At 32.7% G+C, this 21,454-nt stretch overlaps 1 protein-coding gene across 2 annotated transcripts; it reads right to left on the bottom strand.

The window, feature by feature from the left end:
• Positions 1–215: 215 nt before the first annotated feature.
• Positions 216–20,719, bottom strand: LOC149411084 (uncharacterized). 2 transcript variants are annotated; one of them, XR_016304879.1, is made up of 7 exons: positions 20,604–20,719; positions 11,477–11,711; positions 9,298–9,428; positions 8,375–8,444; positions 6,304–6,412; positions 560–1,202; positions 216–490 (listed from the first exon to the last, which is right to left on the bottom strand). XR_016304879.1 is itself a non-coding variant. In XM_089647298.1 (6 exons), the coding sequence occupies exons 2-6, from the start codon at positions 11,701–11,703 to the stop codon at positions 987–989; spliced, it is 753 nt and encodes a 250-aa protein (XP_089503424.1). In that variant the 5' UTR covers positions 11,704–11,711; positions 20,604–20,719; the 3' UTR covers positions 216–986. The 2 variants fall into 2 exon arrangements, 1 of the variants encoding a protein (XP_089503424.1); XM_089647298.1 differs by having other exon boundaries at positions 216–1,202.
• Between the last annotated feature and the right edge of the window lie 735 nt (positions 20,720–21,454).

Below are 21,454 nucleotides of genomic sequence, written 5' to 3' on the forward strand. Positions count from 1 at the left end.
AGCCGGCGATTCTGTGAGCTGATTGGTTGAACCGGCGAAACTGGACGAAGTCGGCTGTGGCGTACACTCTTATTTTTGTTTTTTTTCAAGCCTTCATTTTCTTCTTTCACCCACTGCACGACTTTTCCGGCCTCTACTAATAGAAATATAACATAGACAAATGAACACGCTCGAAATCTTTCAAAAATTTATTAGTTATTAATGTTTTATGTGAACTTAACATTTTTCTTAACACAACACATAACAATATCAACAAACAAATTTTATGTTGCAATTATTATTTGGAAAGAAAATTAAGGATCGCCCACAAATGGGTAATATGGGCTGATGAATTTAAGATGACTGCACACTTGGGTAGGAGGGTGTTGCCAAGGATTGGCAAATTTGGAAAAACATTGGTGAGCTTATAAATGTGTATCTAACGAAAAAAAAGGAGGTGGAATTTTTGCCTTCCTGGAACGCCTTCAACTTCTGACATTTCACATACATTCTTAGGCTAGCTTTAGACTTGTAAGTTTTTTCGTAAATTTACGAAAAAACTTACAAGTCTAAAGCTAGCCTTATGGCAGTATGTTACACTAGCGCCTCCTAGCGGCTTGAGTTTTAAGACTTGGTATTCTTCCATACATTTAAATGGATTTTATGCATATCAGGTAAATACTCTAATATTTTAGCGGAGTTGGACGTATTTTGCTCAAACCTTTTGTACACTATGACGATGATGATATCATAAACGACCGGTGTTACCAAAGACTGCGATGGGCTGAGAAAGAATGCCAGAGGATGGGACGCCGAAAATGATGACTGTATGGGTGCCCCAGTTGAAGACCGAAGGTGGGGTAGATAGACTTCCTGGAAGGACTGAGGACTGGAGGCGAATGGTGAGGGACCGTAGTCAGTGGATGTTTGGGGAGGAGGCGAAAGCCCACCCTAGGATCTACACAGTAATGACGATGATGACGAGGATCCCCCATTGTTGTCGTTGGTTATGTTGCTGTCGTACTGCCTCCTGTTATTATATCAATAATGTCCTTCAACGTTAACTTCTGTACGTATTTATTCGCGAATCGAAGGGCTATACTTCCTAGCCTATCTGAAATAACTTCGCTCTCGTAAACGACAAGGGCTGGTATAAGGTCTCCCAGGATTTCATTCATGGCATCTGAGGCGGCTCCACCTCCCATCAGTCCGTGAAGATTGGCCTGAAATCAAACGCAATTTGATAAAACTGTATAAATTGGGTTGAAAATAATTTTTTCCACTAATTATGGACCGATAAGGTACTACTCCGAGATCTACGGTAGACTGCAAACGGCAGTGGCGCACCTTGAGCAATTTTGGGAGCTACTCTTCAAAGACAACAAACACCCTTGCGTTTTTTTTTTAAGATATAGGTATCTCCCAGCCTGAAGCGGTCTCATAAAAATTATGCTATCTCATTTAGTATTACGGTGAGAAATACGATTTAAACAAAAAGAGACAATACAACGCTTTCAGTTTGCATTTAAAAATTTGAAATAGGTAGTTCTTTAAAACAATATTTAATATTGGAAAAATATTTTTCAAGGCTTGTAAATATATTTATAGAACAAAAAAGTGAAGTTACGGTAACTTTTATACCTTTATCCAAGAAAATGTTTTTAACAAGGTAGCTTTTATACCTTTGTCCAAGAAAATGTATTCAAAAATGTAGCTTTTATACCTTTGTCCAAGAAAATGTATTCAAAAATGTAGCTTTTATACCTTTGTCCAAGAAAATATTTAACAACGTTTGATCGAAGAAAATGTATTTAACAAGGTTAGCTCATACAGGTGGTAGAGCGGTGATTGGCTAGCAAGTCGTGACGTAGCTAGAAGCCCATTTTCCACTGTGATATTTGAATTTGTTCCGATACATGTGGCATCAAGAGACTCTGCATTTGTAATGATTTTTTTATAATGTGTTGTTAATATAATATTAACCACTAGCTGACGAGTACTTGGCGTTGCTCTGCGTAGCCGGTCCTGGGATTGTGAATGATTTGGAGTAAAGTTTTGAGGTTATGTATTTTATGATAAACATTGACTTTTCTTTACCTTCCAAAAATTATAAAAGGGCGTTAAGGCGATGCACTACGTCGTGCAATATTTTAAATCGAGCCACTATCAATAGCAGCCCTTACGTAGATGGCAATAAGGTTTAAATTCCCGCTTAATACCATCCGCCAGTTATGATTTATGCAAGAAAAAAACATGGCCAAAAAGTGCCTATTATTTTATTTTGTTTATGTTCAGGCATAATATATTTAATTTTTTTCTGAATATTTTATAAATAACTTAATTTGACACATTATAAAATAAAATCATAACCGAAAATGGCTTCGTAAGTAAGAGATTTTGAACTTTAAAGCAGTTTTCATAGGCCTTATAAATTATTTTTTTCTGGGCTTATAAAAAGACTTATCTAAAAAATACTCGATTATTTCAGAGGCCAGGATGTATTCTACTCGCAGTATTTAATTAAAGCATCTGAAACATTTCTAAGCGACCAAATTTTCAAACCAAAAACACATGATTTTGCATTACTACGTAGTGCGTCGCCTTAATAAAGTAATAAATAAAACAACGAATTTATCTGGAAACGAACTTAATGATGCAGTTTTAGAAGATATTAATTACATCACGGGTAATTCAAAGAAAACATATTTTAATACGTCAAACAATAAATTATTATGATACGCCCCATTAGGACGTTACAAAAATAGATTTCTTGAAAAATAATAATAATTATAATAACATAGCATTTATATGGCGCAGTTTAGTGTCATTTAACTTCAACTGCGCTTTACTATAACAAACTTAATTAACTAACTATGCCGTTTAACCGCAGGAGTAGGAAGAGAGGACGGACCGCCAAACAACTCGGTCTTGGCACACACTTCTTGCCTCATTCACATTCATACATCGTCTCATACATACTCTTCTATTATTCTGAGTCTTGACATGGCCCGACTCGAGTATCTGATTCACTTGATCGTGCCATGTCTTCCTCGGGCGTCCCCGACATCAGCTACCATTCGCATTTGCATCATATATCCTCCTTACACTCCTTTCTTCGTTCATTCGCTGTACATGCCCAAACCATCTAAGCGTCCCTTTCTTAATCTTACTCATTACGCTTACATCAACCTTGCACTCTTTGCGTATCTGCACGTTCCTCACACGATCATACATGGTTTTACCACACATACGCTTCAGGGATCTCATTTCAACAGCATTCAATCTAGTTTCATCCTTTCTCTGCCAGTTCCATGCCTCACTTCCATACATCAGGGTAGGTACCAGCACTCCTTTGTGGACTGCGAACTTCGCTTCTTTGGGCAATTTTTTGTTAGCGCCAACTGCTCAGTCCTCCATCAATGGAGTTACCTGCATTTACCCTTCTTTCAATATCTCTGTCAGCCTTCACATCTCTCGTAAACATACTTCCTAAATACACAAACTCATCTACCTGCTCCAAGTATTTGGAAACGGTAATTTAGTATTAGTGGTCATGTTCTTTAAATTATTCCTACAGTGTGCCTTACCCAATACAGATCTAATATTATAACACTAAATATACTGTTTTCACAAAGTGGTGACAAAACTTAGAATAACATTAACAGCAGGACAGGACAAAACAAAAACATAATATAAAACAGGAGGCAGTTGCTCAGAAATGAGAGTCTTCTGAGCAGACATTTAAAAAAAAGAGCGACATCTCCATATTTTCATACTTGCACAACTTTGATATGTTTACCTTGGATACCTTGTTCCAAATTTATGCACATAAATTCCAATAGATTTCATTTTATATTTATTGATCATATGATTTTTTTTTTAAATATTATGTATTTCACATGACTGGTATCTACTGATTTTTCAGAAAGTTAGTTAAATTCTTATTATTTATTATGAATTAGTACTAACCCTTCAGGCGAAACTTCATGGTAAATCACTCTTTTGATTAATCTTTATAACGAATTGGTGAACATTATGAATACCAAAAAATATGCTTTAGATAAATTGAAGGTTTTCCTATCGCTTCGCTTGAGTACAATACAAATTACTCAATAAACAATATAAATGTATGCTACTAAAAAAAAAAATTTCAATAGAAATGTATGAACACGTAAATAAACAACTTAAAAAAACGGTATTATAGCTAAGATTTTCTGTGACAGTTTTCTTTGATAAACCTTTTTTGGTTTCTTATAAAATTATTTACAAAATAAATAAAAACCAGTTTTGTGCTTGAAATCGAACGTTAAAATATATTAATGTAAACTACTAAAAAAAATTTTTTTCAATAGAAATGTATGAAAGCATAAAGGAAACAACTTTTAAATACAGTATTATAGCTAAGATTATCTATTACAGTATCATTTGATTAACTTTTTTGCTTTCTTATAAAATTATTTAGAAAATAAATAATATAACAGTTTTTTGCTTGAAATCGAACGTTTGTAGACTCCGTTTGTTAAGCGATTTTAATGCCTATTGCCTACAATATAAGGTATACCAAGAATGTATAAAGTTTTGCCTTGTAGCTTCCTCTTCAGGTCCCAACGACATGGTAAAATTTCAAGGAATTTCGGAATGCTCCCGAGGTATCTAAAATTTGCTTATTTTTGAAGTTGTCCTTAAAAGAAATACCATTTTAGAAACTGGATAAAATTATCTTTGCTATGTTTGTATTTGAAATAAACATTGACAGTTTTTTTTTTAATATCAGACATGAAAATGTTAATAAAAAAACTTACCGAGACATTTTGACTCGGAACGTCAATAATTTTGTCAATATTTATAAAACGTATTCCTCTTGTGTGGGCAATTAGTAAAAAACTGTAATTTCACTTTACATGCCGTTGATACAATAAAAAAATATATTTTAACTTCCAACTGTCAATGAAAAATCCTTCCGATTCGTAACCGTGCACTTTGACATTTTTAAAAATTTATTTTATCCATTAAATTCGGTATAAATATTTGTTACAAACTGAAAAGAATAATAATTATTTATCTTTCCAATGACGAACAAATCACCTATCTACGCATTGTATAAAAATAGGTGAACATACTTTTATAATGAATTGACGCCCCGGTCAGATCTGTCCTTCTGGGCCTCTAATGGAATATGATGTTTGTGGCTAGTAATGTCCTTCCAAGCCCTGAAGGGTTAATATTAGATAGGCCATGCCATGAGCGCGCTTATTAATTAAATATCCTTATCGAAGACTTAAAATACAATTTCTTATTAAATACTCTAAAAATACATACATTAGAAGTTAGACGTAAAATAAACGATTTAACGTTCTTATTCAGAATACTTAACTCTAAATTCGACTGTTGTGAACTCCTGCAACTTATAAACATACATACACCCACAGTAACAACACGACAAAATACAATATTCTACAGCAGCACACATAAACGTAACTACATTGCCCACTCTCCGATACAACGACTTCACACCATGGGAAATCATTATTTGGGTGATGTTGACATATTCAATACCAACTTGGCAAGTTTTGTGGATCATTTAAAACATTTATTTCAACAATACTCCTAAACACATCATGTAAACCTACAAATAGCTGTAATTTTCTGTTTTTGTTTCTTGTGTTTGTATGACTTGTTGTATAGCTTTTATCAAATGTAATTTTATTCTTATTTTTTATGTTTCAAAGTATCTGTCAAATTAAAATTATACTACCAACCATGTAAAAGCCCTCTGGGCGTTAAATAAATAAATAAATAAAAAATAAAAAAAAATAAAAAAAAATATTCTCGCGCTATACATTTCCACTGGAATGGTATGGCGAGCGATATGCTGAAATAGGCCAAGCCACGATGCGTATACCCATGAAAGGGTTCCATGATAGCTCAACACAGTGACAATTCAACACACATTTAAAAAGTGATATAAAGTCATTAGAAACGATGAAAAAAAAACCTAACATAACCTAACCTAACCTATTTAACCCAGTTAATAAAGTTTTTGTTTCATCACTTGCCATGAATTTATATAACTTTTTAAAGATGTGATGAATTATCATTTTGATGATTTATCCGGTCACCCCATGAAAGTACCTAAACATTTTGCAATGACTCTACCTACGTCGTATTTATTTTTTTAACACGAAATTTCTAATTTTTTTGTTCTAAAGTTGGTAATTCAGTGTTAATTTAATAAAAATATAAACCATTCACCATAAAAGTTTAATAAAAAATGGTGAAGACTTGTAATTAAAATAATGGTTAATGATTGTGTTCATTTCTTACCCACACACTTTCCATTTTGACATCAACGTGCATCTCAGTTATGTTCAGATACCCAGCGGAGTTTCTCAAATTAGCTTCTATGACAATTACCAAATTGGTTATCTCCAACCTAAAATTGAGCAAGTTAACAATAAAATTAGATTGGGGTTTTTCACTGAATTAGAAATTTAATACTGTCACCAAATCACTCATTGTGCTTTTAGAACATTTGAATCCGTTTCAGCTTGTAGGAACCTTGTTGTACTTGAAGAATGAAACGAACCCAGAATCAGCATTTTTATAAATCTAACTGGCGCTGATTGACCATTTGATGGCATTATTGACTGAGAGCATTTTGCATTTGGTCTATCTGTAAATTTGTTTGTGCGTTCCGTTTTCGAAAATCTGCTGCATTCACTTTATAATTCAAGTAAGCCTAATATCGGTTTCAGACGTTTCAACTTTAGTCAACCAACTTAAGTCGACCAACTTTAGTCGATGCTTTAAATTGTTTGAAAAATCTTGTTCAACTTGTACTTGAAAATATTTAACATTTTTATATTAGCGGAAAATGTTGCTTGTGCAATGATGGAGGACTAGCTAGCCCAGGATTGAACTCGTGATGCCTGGGTGGGATTCCGACACATTTGTCCACTCGGCTACTAGCCGATTAAGCTCATATGTTTTAAAGGCTTCCGTTTTTTTCCCGAGCCCCTATAATGTCTAGTCCAGTTATTAATATATTTTGTTAACCCATATTAAAAATACTTCAATCAATACAAAATATATTTTCGAGCCAACACATAGACAATATCATGCTTGATAAAGCGACATTTTTACTTTTGTCTTTAAGAGATAAGATATGTTGGTAAAATGAACGTACAATACGTATCAACACTGCAATTGCAGTGTTTTGTACAGTGCTTAGGCGCTATTATTCATTACTGCAAATACACGGGTCCGGCCACTAAGGGTAGAAAATGAACGTACAATACGTATCAACACTGCAATTGCAGTGTTTTGTACAGTGCTTAGGCGCTATTATTCATTACTGCAAATACACGGGTCCGGCCACTAAGGGTACAAAATGAACGTACAATACGTATCAACACTGCAATTGCAGTGTTTTGTACAGTGCTTAGGCGCTATTTTCATTACTGCAAATACACGGGTCCGGCCCCAAGTGGTACAAAATGAACGTACAACACGTATCAACACTGCAATTGTAGTGTTTTGTACCGTCCTTAGGCGCTATTCTTCAACACTGCAAATACACGGGTCCGGCCCCTAGGGGTACAAAATGAACGTACAACACGTATCAACACTGCAATTGTAGTGTTTTGTACCGTGCTTTGGCGCTATTCTTCAACACTGCAAATACACGGGTCCGGCCCCTAGGGGTACAAAGTGAACGTACAACACGTATCAACACTGCAATTGTAGTGTTTTGTACCGTGCTTTGGCGCTATTCTTCAACACTGCAAATACACGGGTCCGGCCCCTAGGGGTACAAAGTGAACGTACAACACGTATCAACACTGCAATTGTAGTGTTTTGTACCGTGCTTTGGCGCTATTCTTCAACACTGCAAATACACGGGTCCGGCCCCTAGGGGTACAAAGTGAACGTACAACACGTATCAACACTGCAATTGTAGTGTTTTGTACCGTGCTTTGGCGCTATTCTTCAACACTGCAAATACACGGGTCCGGCCCCTAGGGGTACAAAGTGAACGTACAACACGTATCAACACTGCAATTGTAGTGTTTTGTACCGTGCTTTGGCGCTATTCTTCAACACTGCAAATACACGGGTCCGGCCCCTAGGGGTACAAAGTGAACGTACAACACGTATCAACACTGCAATTGTAGTGTTTTGTACCGTGCTTTGGCGCTATTCTTCAACACTGCAAATACACGGGTCCGGTCCCCGGGGGTACAAATAAATTAACAGAAATATCCAATTTCCATTAATAAAACATGCATAAAATATTCATCACATTAATCATAAGGTAATCAATCTAATTATATTTAAATACATTTAATGTCATTTATGAAAACTGCACTCCAAAAAATGACTTCAAGTTACTTACTCTGCAACTCCTTCTCCAAAAATTTCCAGTAAAGATCGTCCCAAAATGTCTGCGTATAATTTGTAATGATCTGGAATGAAAATTAGTTTTCATAAAACTCCAAAAGCGATGTTCGCGAAGTTTAAATAACTAACTAGAATTTTTTCAAAATTAGATAAATGCTGTACTCAGTTTCAAATATTTCTATTTTTTAACTTTTTTTGCGGTTAAACTGTACGTGAAAATTAGTCACGCGTCACGTTTCTTGTATTGTTTCCATGATATCTCATCAAAATGACAATTTTAACACACCTTATTAAAAGTGATATAGAGTCATTAAAAGTGATGAAACAGAAAGTAAGTTGAATAGTTACCTATGTAACCTTGTTTTTATTTCATCACTTCATGAATCATGAACTTTTAGGTGTGTTGGACTGTCATTTTTATGAGATACCCGGTCATCGAATTATAGTATATTTAGTCTAATTTAAAAAGCTGCAAGGTTTTTTGCTGAAAAATTAGGCCTTCATTGTCAAAATTGACAAAAACACAAAAAAGATTAAAAAAATTTACTAATGAGATAATAAGACCCGAAGGTCTGCCGAGGTCGAAAACTTATTTTTCATTAGCCCTTCGTCATGTATAATATACCATACAATCATAACTACCCCGTTTGATGCATGGTAAGATGTTTTAATTTATGATAATAATGTTTCATTTGAATTTTTGCAAATTAAGCCAATACCTACTACTTTAGGGGTATTTAAGAGTATCGTGTAACAGTTTACTGTGTTATATATTACTGTAACACATAACTAGAGTGCATAATGATATTATAATGCCACACCGACAGAGTGCGACATCTGTGATGTATTGCAGGATATTACAGGTACAATGTGTCTAGGGCGGACTATAACTATAATAATATAATGTATTTGACTTACCAGCATCAATTCTCAGCAAAGGTACAATAAGCTTTGTATCGAAGCGTATAGGAAGCAAGCCGAAGCTGATAGTGTCGACAATGAATGATTGAAATCCAGTCACATTGAAATGTTCAAAAGATGCGTTCATCCTGAAAAAAAAATTATTGTAATAAGAGTTTGTTCCAGAATGTATGCAGGGGTAGTGCAATGCAATACATTTCATATTTTAAAATAACAGACACATAATGATGTTAAGAATACACAGATAGGCAATGCGGAATAGAAGTGAAAAATGTGTGTAAGCAGCCGTTTATGGAGGATTATTGAACATCCCCCGTCTCCTGTCGGGCCATCAGGGGGGACTCCATCCAGGCAACCATGGCAGTGATTATAGTGTTATTTGATTGGCGTAGTCTTCTATCGTAGCTTCCCATGTGCTGGCGGAGAAGCGCTCTGAAATAGTGCACTCGTTCCTCCAGGAACATATCCGTAGCGCTGCAGTATCTGCAGTAGCATTATTGTGCAATTGGGATGCAGTTAATAAAATTTATAATCCTGTTTTTAATGTTCTCGCGATCCCTTTGTGTAAATACCGACAATTCGATTTCTTTTTTTTTATTTTTTTTAAATTTTTTTATTGTTTTTATTTTAGTAATTTGTACATTTAAGTTTACAAATGACTAATTAATTATTACATACAAATATACTATGTTTTTTTTTCTTGCTTGATGTGGCTCCTACACAACATCTTGAACTTTTCAATTGGGGCAGACTTAAGGTTTTCCGGCAGTGCGTTATAGTATTTCATCCCTTTATATAATATACTATTCTGGGTATTCGCTTTGTCCTTCTTTGGTAGCCTAATTTGATTGTACGTCCTAGTTTTATGTTTGTGTATGTCCTTGTTGTATACAATTTTATTCGAAAAATATTTGGGTAGCAGGTTGTTTACAATTTTGTGTAAAAATATCATCGTGTTCAAGGTCAACATCTGTTTCACCGTTAGCCAATTTTAGATTTCTGAACTTGACATGATAAACAGGCGGTTTATTCATTTTCAAATAATGTCAGGAATTTCATATTATTGTTATAATGTTCATATTATTTTTTTTTTAAATACATGGTGTTGTAAATGTGCAAAAATTTTTTTTTTAAATCAAATATCATTAGAAAATTACAAAAAAAATAATTCTTTATATTTCCTTGCATATGCATGTAAATATCTACAAAATATGTTTTTTTCCAGAAAAATTAATAAATCATGCATTTAAGGGTTAAAGTAAATCGAGTTAGTTCCATGTATACCTCAATGGTTTTGACTACCAAAAGGCCAAACTTAGCTAGAGGTCGTTGGTGTATTTCTACAAAGTGGAAGGGGTTTCCAAACTCAGACTCACGGAGGATGTACTTCTACCAAGACTGCTGATTGTTTTTTAAACCAAGCTACTATTAAATCATTTTGAAACGTCCCCGACTTTCCCTAATGTATTCAAACAGAAAACGTTTACGTGTTCGTGTCCAAGGCAGTTTATTCTTGTTCTTGAAGTCTTGTTCATCCATTAGAAGTTGAAAATAGAAGGGAAAATAATTCAAACACATTCCCTTGGCAGCAAACAAAACAAGAACAGCAGGTACGACTTTTGGCTGTCCCGACGAGAGACAGTGAGCAATGGGACGGAAAGATGGTCCTTCGAACCCTTCACACTATCCCAATGGCACAGTGGACAGAAGTGGAGACTTTGGGATATTGAGGAAGAGACTTCTGAAGAACCCTAGAGACTAAGTAACTCAATCCAAGAACGGGAGATCAGAGACGGTACACGTATAGCGACTATGATTGCATCGGATGCGAACTCTTTTGGGTGTTTCACAGAAGTTTACGTGTAACACCGTCATAAAATGTTCAATCAACGCCATTCTATCATATTATTGTGATCATCTGTCAACGTAACAATTGTGCTAGTCCATTAATAACAATTTGTTAAAAATCTGGAAGGAACCTACAGTTGGTGTACCTTTCAAATGTAAAAAAAACATAATGATGTTGATTGATGATAAACATAATTGCCATTTGATGACAATTATGTTTATTGAATTTCTGTGAAAACTCCAACATTAGTGATGTATTTGAGAAGAATCCTGATAGTTTAGTATTTGTGTCCAAATCAAACATTTAAAAAAAGGGATTTTTACATACTGCAATACGTTATTAACATCCAATTTGATATTTAGACTGTCCCTTAGGTATGGATCTAGAATGGGCAAGCCCATGGAAGGGACTCCCGTTCCCATGGCTTCTCGAACCTTTTCCATCAAGGCCCTTAGACCATCTTCAATGGAAAGATATGGACTGGATCCCTCAAGGTTCGGCTCGGAGGCCGCCATGGAAGTGGCTACCATAGCCAGAATGATTAGCAGCTTCATGGTGTTTTCTGAAGAAGGCAAAATAAATTATTGTGACAAATACATATCAATTAAATAATGTAAGGTAGGGGGCATTTTCAAAACTTTCTTTGGAAAATTAAAATTTTAAGTTAATCAGAAGTTGCCTTCATGGACCGAAATGTACCACAAAAAATGGCCCAATTGAAAAACATTTATTTTTTCCGCAAGAGGCCAAAGGTTCACAATATTCTTAATTTTTTTTTTGTAGTACTGTCCATTATTTTTTTAAAGAAAATACAGAAGGTTTGTCTCTTGAAAAACAGCAATATTCTGTTAGATTTATCGTGTTTGACACTAAATTAATCCTATATGACATATTCCTTTAGACCCAGCATTCCAAATTTCTACCGAAATATAACATTCTTCGCTTAAGCCCACACATATCCAATTTCTACCGATTTATACACAGACATAAGAATTAATAGACGAGAAGATAATAGCGAGGGGTAAAATCAACTGTTGAAGAACGAAGGGAGTGAAGCTGACTGTGATTCGTCAATAAATCAATCTGACAGTAAATAGGCATCTCGCATTATAATATCACCATTTACTTCTTAAAAGTAAAATCTGCTTTTGAATGAATAGAAATTTTTACATGGGAGCGCAAATTACTCGCCACGTTATGAACAAATTTGCGAAGTCCAAATTCGGCAAAAAAATTCGGTTCTATTTTCAGAGTCGAATATTTCGTTTAAGTATTTAGTTAAGACACTTTTATAAATGTTCATAATTTACTTCCCAGCAACCAACCAGCTTTGTGTTTCGCGTCCAGACGTTTCTCGATGTGATAGTAACAACTGATTCATATTATACGATGTGAATATGCTTAAAATAAAGTAAAATAATGCTTATGTATGGAATGTAATACGACAATTGGGTTTATTCTCTTTTTCACATCTATTTTTACAAGTTTTCATAGTACAAGTCAACATTTAGCCGTGTTATTTCGTAAAATGAACCGATGATGCCTCGACCATAGTTCGCTCAAGAATGATGACGTCACGTTTTCAAATTTCACTTGAGGCCATACGCGAGCACAGCCGGCTCCAATGGAACCGGTATGGGGAGTGGGGATAATACGCTTTTAATCACTTAGGGTCTACTAATATTCATATGTCTATGGATTTATAACAAGTTTCTCTTACGTTTTAAGTCCTTAAGTTTTTAAGTTATTTTTGAAGGTTATATCTATACATTCGTTATGCTGAAACGTTATAATATGAAATACCGTCGATAAAGTAAGCTCCAAAAATTATTAAAAACATGTTTTGTTCTGTTATTTAATATACAGGGTTTTCCAATAAGAGGTGTTATTTTTATATTCAATCGTAAAAGATCAATGGTTTCGTTGCTTGTGTGGCACGTAGCGCCGTCTTATTGAAAGTAAAGTTTTTCAAGATCAAAACCATCCAATTCCGGCCATAAAAATCATTGATCATCTCTCGATAGCGATCCATTCACCGTAACTGTTGCTCCAGCCTCATTTTCGAAAAATTAAGGTCCAATGACTCCGCCAGACCATAAACCGCACCAAACAGTCACACGTTGAGGATAGAGAGGCTTTTCAACAATAACTCTTGGGTTTTCCGAGCCCCAGATGCGACAATTGAGGTGAAAATGGGCCTCATCACTCAAGATGATTTGCATTTGATTCACTCAAGTGAATTTTAATAATTTCAATGCGTTGTTGAAGAGTGTATTGTTCAATTTTAATGAATGACGTATTTTTTACTTGTCAAATGTCAAAAAATGACAGCTTTTAAAGTAACATCTACCGAAATAGCGGGCTATTCAAAAGAACACCTCTTATTGGAAAACCCTATATAATAGGCATGAAAAAAATCAGAGTGCTATAATTGCAATTAAAGCATTTCTCGAGAGATTTTTGCTCTATTTTAAACGAGTCATATTTAAGTAAATATTTTCAAATTTTTTGCTTAATAATTATCGTTTTTTAATTTTTCACGCGCTTCCTCCAACATTCTTATTACATATTTCTTTTCAAACCATCTTTGAACGCTTACTACGGGGCCTTAAGCATCCTCCGAAAATTACAAAAAACACATTTGGCTCTGTTATCTAACACGTTAAAGGTATGAAAAATTCACAGCGTTTCTTTAAATGCTACTTACGATATTATTTGTCGAAAGATTTTTGCTCTATTGTAAAATCACGCTTTATTAAGGCGATGCACTACGTAGTAATGCAAAATCATGTGTTTTTGATTTGAAAATTTTGTCGCCTAGAAATGTTTCAGATGCTTTAATTAAATACCGCGAGTAAAATACATCTTGGCCTTTGAAATTATCGAATAATTTTTACATAAGTCTTTTTATAAGCCCAGAAAAAAATTATTTATAAGGGCTATGAAAACTGCTTTAGAGTTCTAAATTTCCTACTTACGAACCCATTTTCGGTTATGGTTTTATTGTATAATGTGGCAAATTAAGTTATTTATAAAATGATCGGAAAACATTTAAATACTTCCATAATTCCACTACAATAATTCGGACCCCATAAAAAAAAAGACAAAATTAAATAAAAACTTCACACAAAATGGCTTACGCAGACAATATTGTTCCTAAAACCCAAGAATGCGATAACTTCATTGAAATAAATGCAATTTTCGAAGATACTAACTTCAAAATGCTGAACATGAATATAAGAAGTATCCGGAAACACTATGACGAATTCTGTATCCTTTTAAATTCTCTATCTTTCCAGCTAGATATAATAATACTTACTGAAACCCAAATGCGAGAATGTGTCCCTTTCAGCTTACCTAACTTTAATACCTTGTCAATACCCTCTAGACATACCTCGCATGATAGCCTTACTTTATTTTATAATACTCTATCTTTATCCAACATAAATGTAAATATACTAAAATTCCATTACTCTAATGCTGTCCATGTTACTAAGGCCGAGTGTAGTTGTTTATTAATTTAAAATAATGATAATATTATTAAGAAAATCGATAATGATAGTGTTTTCAACAAGTAAAAATTTTTTTATACATTTTTTAAATTAACATAGGCTTAGTAATTATCAAAATCAAATCGAAAATATGACCTTTTTCAGACCGTAATACGTGCGTTTTAAAAAATACTATTAAAGGTTGAATATCGTCAAAAAATACCTGAAGGGGTTTTTTTTAAACGTACGAAAAAAAAAACTAAAAAATAAATAAAATAGGTTCGTAGTTTAATTTTTTCATAAACACTAATTGTTCTTGTTTTTAAAATGCAGATTATAAAACTTTGGATACGTTTATTTAACAAAACTAAACGATAAATTATTGGTATTATATTTTTCCATTTTTTAAAGTTAATTTAATATTTTTTATACTATAATTTAAGAAAGAATACTTAGATTTTTAAATGACTTTTAAAATAGGCCGTCTGGTGGCGCCTATTTGAAAATTTTAATACGGTAGAACATCGAACTAAAAGCTTCTTTTAAATATCCCAACAGATGGCGCTATCATGGTCGGAGTCTTGGTTATTGTTTATTTTTCAAACCGATTATATTATTAAGTTATTATTTATTAAATTATATGATAATTATTAAAATATATATTATAATTAAAATTATCATATAATTTAATAAATAATATATGATAATTATTAAAATATATATTATAATTTTAATTATATTAAAATATTATTATTATTAAATTATATGATATTATACCATATTTTTAAAAATTAAATATTAATAATATGATAATATTTTGGAATCAAAGAAAAGACTGCGATTGACTTGTACGAGGAAAGATACAAGGTAAAAGTGTCGCCATGTGGTATTTTTGTGAGAAAGGAATGGCCATACTTGGGGGCAAGTCCAGATGGATTGGTTGGAGAAAATGGTATAGCGGAAGTAAAATGCCTGCCCTCAATCGGAAACAAAACTATTTTTGACGCAGCTCTGGAAGATAATATCTTCGTTGCCGTGCAGAATGGAATACTTGTGTTGAAGAAGTCACATAATTATTCATTTCAAGTTCAAGGACAATTATTCATTACAAGAAAGGACTTCTGTGACATTATAATTTATTCTGAAAGTGGAGTAGAAGTAATAAGAATATATCCTGACAATGAATTTAAACTAAAAGTGTTACCACGCCTGACAAAGTTTTTCAACGAATCACTTTTGCCAGAGTTAGCGGATAGCCGAATTCAACGCGGTATGAAAATTAGAGAACCTGACCATGTTGTCAATGCTCTACAAGCCATATATGATAATATTTTGTAATCCTACATGTATTTAAAATGACTGACTTTTGCATTTTTATATATAAATTTTTTGATAGATCTAATACGCCTAAATTTTTTACAATGCGTAATAATACAAAAAAATAGTGCCATCTGGTAACTGAAATTCATAACTTTTATAACGATGATAACGAAGATTTACATTACCGCCATCTTACTGTTTTCAGGCAAACGTTTTTAAAATAAATTCTAGTTAGAAAAAATATTGTTTTGGAAATGAACAACAGAGTTATTGTGTGTCGAAAATAGTTGATTTTGACAGGTCTACACTCGGCCTTAAGGGGAAAAAAATATTCAGTATTGGCTATATATCGATCTCCCTCTTTATCCACAAATCTATTCATTCTCGAAATTGAATCATTCATAAATGAAGTTAATGTGAACCAATTCGATTTTTCCTTCATTGTAGGAGATATCAACATAAACATACAAAACGCAATATTAAATCCAACTGCAAATGAATACTTGAACTTACTGTATACCAAAGGTTATCTATCTTACGTGAACAGTACCACTAGGCCTAATCATCCAAATGATTCATGTTTAGATCACATATTCCTCAAATCAAATAAAAGTTACCCACATAGATCTGCTACCTTCAAAATTGACATAACAGACCACTATCCGACCTTTTATGGTCATTGTACTGAAAAAATATCCAACTACACAGATCACATTAACCGTCAGCAAATCAAAACCAAAATTAATTACATATCTCTAGACATCTCACTAACAGCCGAAACATGGGTCTCAGTGCTTTCTAATGATGACACAAATATATCTCTAAATAAATTTTATGATATAATCCAAAACCATATTGAAAAATGTTATGAACCATCAGCAGCACCAAAAAGTAAACACAGACACATAAAACCATGGATTACACGTGGACTAATAATTTCAATTCAGCATAGAAATAAACTGTTCAAATCTTATAAAACTCATGAAAAGCATAGCCTATCCACCAATGAAGCACAAAATTACAACAAACGTAACCATTATATTATATATAGAAATTATTTAAATACTCTTATAAAAAAATGCAAACACCGGTATTACTCTGAACAACTACAAATAGCACATAACGACTCACGAAAAACATGGAACATCATAAATGAGATCTCAAACAGGAATCAAAAAGAACACACAATTCCTCAAAAAAATTATAACTGAAAATAATATAATCTTTGATCCTAAAGATATTGAAACCAATTTCAACCACTTTTTTACAAACATCGCCTCTACCCTAATTGACAATAATCCTTCTCTTAGCTTGCACTCTCAGCATGTACCCCTAGACTTTCTGAAGACTAAAAATTCTACCTTCGAACTATCCGAATTTCCCGAAATAACTGAACTTGAAATCGCAAACCACATTGACAATCTAAACGCTAGGTCTGCAAATGGCCCAGACAACTTAAGTAACACTACAATTAAATCTATAAAAAAACATATAATCAAACCATTACACCATATATTTAACGCATGCATCAGAGATAGTATTTTTCCGAATAAATTCAAACTAGCTAACATCATCCCAATACACAAATCAGGACCTAGATGTAAAACAGACAACTACAGACCAATCACATTAACTTCTCAATTGTCTAAGATATTAGAAAAATGCATTAAAAAACGTATCGTCGATTTTCTGGAATAAAACTCACTCCTTTCACCTAACCAATATGGCTTTAGAACTAAACTAGGTACTGATGATGCTATATTTAATTTAACCAAAAACATTTATTCTAACCTGGACTCAAACATCAAAACTTTAACCATTTTTTTAGATTTAAAGAAAGCCTTCGACACAGTCAACCATAGAACTCTCTTAAAGAAAATATCCAACATTGGAATTAAACATAAATGTCTCATGCTGTTACAAAATTATATATTGAATCGCCAACAATGCACAAAAATTGGAACATATTAGAGCAATTTTGATTTAGTACAACGTGGTGTACCACAAGGAACTGTATTGGGGCCGCTACTCTTTCTAATATATATAAATGACTTATGTAATATTAAAATACCTGGTAAAATTTTCTCATTTGCTGACGATACTGCAATAACAGTCCAAGGAAAATCATGGGAAGATACTACTAATAATGCTAACAAATGTATTACAATTGTCAAAGAGTGGCTAGATAGAAACCTACTTACCCTAAATTATGATAAAACTATTTGTATTCCTTTCTATAATACAGAGAAGTCGGCTCCTAAAACCAATCTTAATTTGAAGTTTCATAACGTAAATTGTAACCCAAACACATTCTGTAACTGTGAGGAGATGAAATCTGGAAAACTTATTAAGTATTTAGGTGTAACTATAGATTGTCAACTTAAATGGACCAGCCATATTGAAAAAACTGTTAAAAAATTGAGATACCTAAAATATATTTTTAAAAGAATGAGTAATGTAGTAAATATAAAAACCATGAAACTAGTTTATGACTTACTAGTTCATTCATCTCTTTCCTATGGAATAATTGGCTGGGGCGGAACTTTCAACAATCATGTAAAACCACTAGAAATTGCACAAAAATCAATTATTAAGATAATGTACCAAAAGACTAAATCCTATCCCTCTAAACAATTGTTCCAAGAAACTGAAATTTTGGACCTTAAGCAGACCTATAGTGCTCAATGTCTTAAATTTATTTATACGCGATCAAACAACTTTATTAAAAATTCAAATCGTGCCAGCCAACGACATGGCGCTTGTGAATATGCTGTGCCTCACTGCAAAACCTGGTTGGCCCAAAGGCATATTAGTTTTATTGCTCCAAAAATGTATAATTCTTTATGTACAACCTTTAAAAGGGACACGTGTGTAAACCTTCAATCTTTTAAAAAGTACATCAAATCTTGGCTAAAAAACACTGAACTAGATATTTTTTCTTATAAGTTTTAGCAAAGCTATCTGTAACATTTATATCCATGTATACATTATTTTTTTATTATTTCACACACATACAAAACAGCGGATATATTTTATTGTTTGTAATGCTTTGTCTGCTAATTCACTTTTTAAGATGTCTTCAAAAACTAGTATTTACCTTATTTTTTTGTGTTATTTTAAAACTTTTACATATTACATGATTTAGTTTCTCTACAGTAAGTTTTTTAAAATAACTTAAATTTATATTTAATATTGTATCTCCACTTAAACCATAGAAATAAGATAAAAATACTCAATAATACCCACACTCAGGCTTCGCCTTCGTGGGATTTTTTTTTAATTATGTACATTTATTTCAATATTTTTTATACATTTTTCAATATTTTATGTAACCATGTATGTAAAAAAAAAAAATTCAATAATAAAAAAAAAATAAAAAAACTTATGCCTGAACATCCACAAAATAAAATAAAAGGCACTTTTTGGCCATGTTTTTTTTTTTCCTAAATCAAAACAGCTGGATGGTGTTAAGCGGGAGTTTAAGCCTTATCGCCATCTACGTAAGGAGTGTTATTGATGGCGCCTCGATTCAAAATATTACACGACGTAGTGCATCGCCTTAAATGTTTTCGCTTATGTCTTTCGTATTTAAATATCTCCATTTCAAACTATATTATTCTTTTGCTTACTACGGAGCCTTAATAAAAATATCGTCATAACTTCAATGGAAACTATCAAAAATAGAATTAAATAAATTTGTTAAATTTACTTAATTTTAGGCCAAGTTCGGGAGACCTAAACTTCGCATTAGACTATTTTTTATGCACTTTTATTTCAGACTAATAACTAATAACAGATTAATAACTTTGTTTACACCACGATTTCATCAAAAATAGAATAAACGTAAAATATATATTTTTTTATGTATAAACGTATATTATATATTTACTATGCCTTAATTATAAGTAAACTTGAATATGGAAGCACTATTTGGAATCCACATTATTACAAGTATGAAAACATTATAGAATCGGTTAAAAAAATGCTTAGACTATTATATTATTATCTTTCAAATGTGGACTACATGACCATCTTAGATCATACGACGCACGTCGTGAATACTTTAAGATTAATACACTTAAAATAAGAAGGCAATTGACTGACCTAATATGTTTGCATAAAATTATCCGCGGCCATCTTGATACCTCATTATGTCTTAGCAATATTGAAATAAATGTCCCCAATTCCCATTGTTTAAGACACCATAGCATTTTCACCAGAATATTTTCAAAAATAATATCGCCTATTTTAGCCCTCTGACCCAAATGTGTCGACTGTATAATAAGATTGAGTGTGCTGAAGTAGATATTTTTGTTGATAATTTGTATGGATTCAGAAAAAAAATCTGCTATTGTTAAATAATATGTTGCATGTTGCGTCTCTACTTTTCTGTAATATTTGTATTTCATATGTATATTTTAATTTTGAATTTTTATTTGTTTTATATTTCAATCTTTATTTCGGTATATGAAAATTAATGTCTCTTTGTATGACTATATATATATTTATCCTGACGAAGAAACCATTGGTTTTGATCTTTTTTCAATGAATTGTGTGGTATTTACAAAGTTATTAAGTTTATTTAAATTAAAATGACGCCACAAAGGGATTTTGCAATAATTATAATATTTATTTTTGCTTACCAGTAAAAAGTTGTGCGCACCACAGACAATGTTATAAATCTGAGGAATCAAAACTTTGAACTGATTTGTTATCTGAAGTTAGGAATCGTTTTGTTTGATAAGTCACCATATTAATCTTTGAATTGAATATTGTTGAATTTTGGTCTCTGCAAAACTGATTACTTTTTAGTCTGTTATTCGATATAGGTTTATCTTAGATGTAAGTATTGTGATAAGATAATACTATAAAATATTAGTTAGTTTTAAATGGGAACAAAATTCAATGAAATCAAACTCACTGTGTAAAATATTAACATTGTTCCGGAGAATTCGAACATTTCTTCGAATTTCAACGTTCATTTTCGGGTTCCGTGAAAGTCTCATTAAAGTTCTGTTATTATATCATTATAGGCTAGCTGCTTGACAGAACTGAAATAATAACAGAACTTGAAAAATCTTTCACAGAACTTGAAAATGAACTTAAATTTGAAATATGAAGAATTTTTTAAATTCTCCGAAACAACCCGTCCTAAGAATTCATAACAGTTTAACATTAGCAGCAGACAAATAAACCTCTACGTATTTTTTACGTACAAAGGGAGAAATTACAAAGTTCAAAATTACATAAAAAAATTACGTAATGTCCAATGTCCATAATTAAAGTTATACATATTATTAGATTTAAATCATTGAAGACAAAATGTGAAACAGAAAAGACAGAAAAAGGAATTAAACCCTGGGCCTCTTACTTGCCGAGGATGTGCTCTGACCACTGAGCTCATTCGACCAAATCAACTTCATTTTAAACTGTATCATACTTCGACTGAGAGGTGCCAACATTGTCTTCATTTTTTTAAGGCAACATTTTTGGC

The sequence above is a fragment of the Hesperophylax consimilis genome, chromosome 26, assembly GCF_061612785.1.
Source record: "Hesperophylax consimilis isolate HC1 chromosome 26, BYU_Hcon_1.0, whole genome shotgun sequence".
In the NCBI taxonomy this organism is placed as follows: Eukaryota; Metazoa; Arthropoda; class Insecta; order Trichoptera; family Limnephilidae; genus Hesperophylax; species Hesperophylax consimilis.

Bases quoted from the DNA above. Each gene is read 5' to 3' on its own strand.
- LOC149411084 (XM_089647298.1), bottom strand. From the start codon at position 11,703: ATGAAGCTGCTAATCATTCTGGCTATGGTAGCCACTTCCATGGCGGCC. The intron at 9,429-11,476 runs GTATGTAAAAAT...TTTTTTTTTCAG, and splicing joins GATGTTAATAACGTATTGCA to GATGAACGCATCTTTTGAAC. The intron at 8,445-9,297 runs GTAAGTCAAATA...TTTTCATTCCAG, and splicing joins TTTGCTGAGAATTGATGCTG to ATCATTACAAATTATACGCA.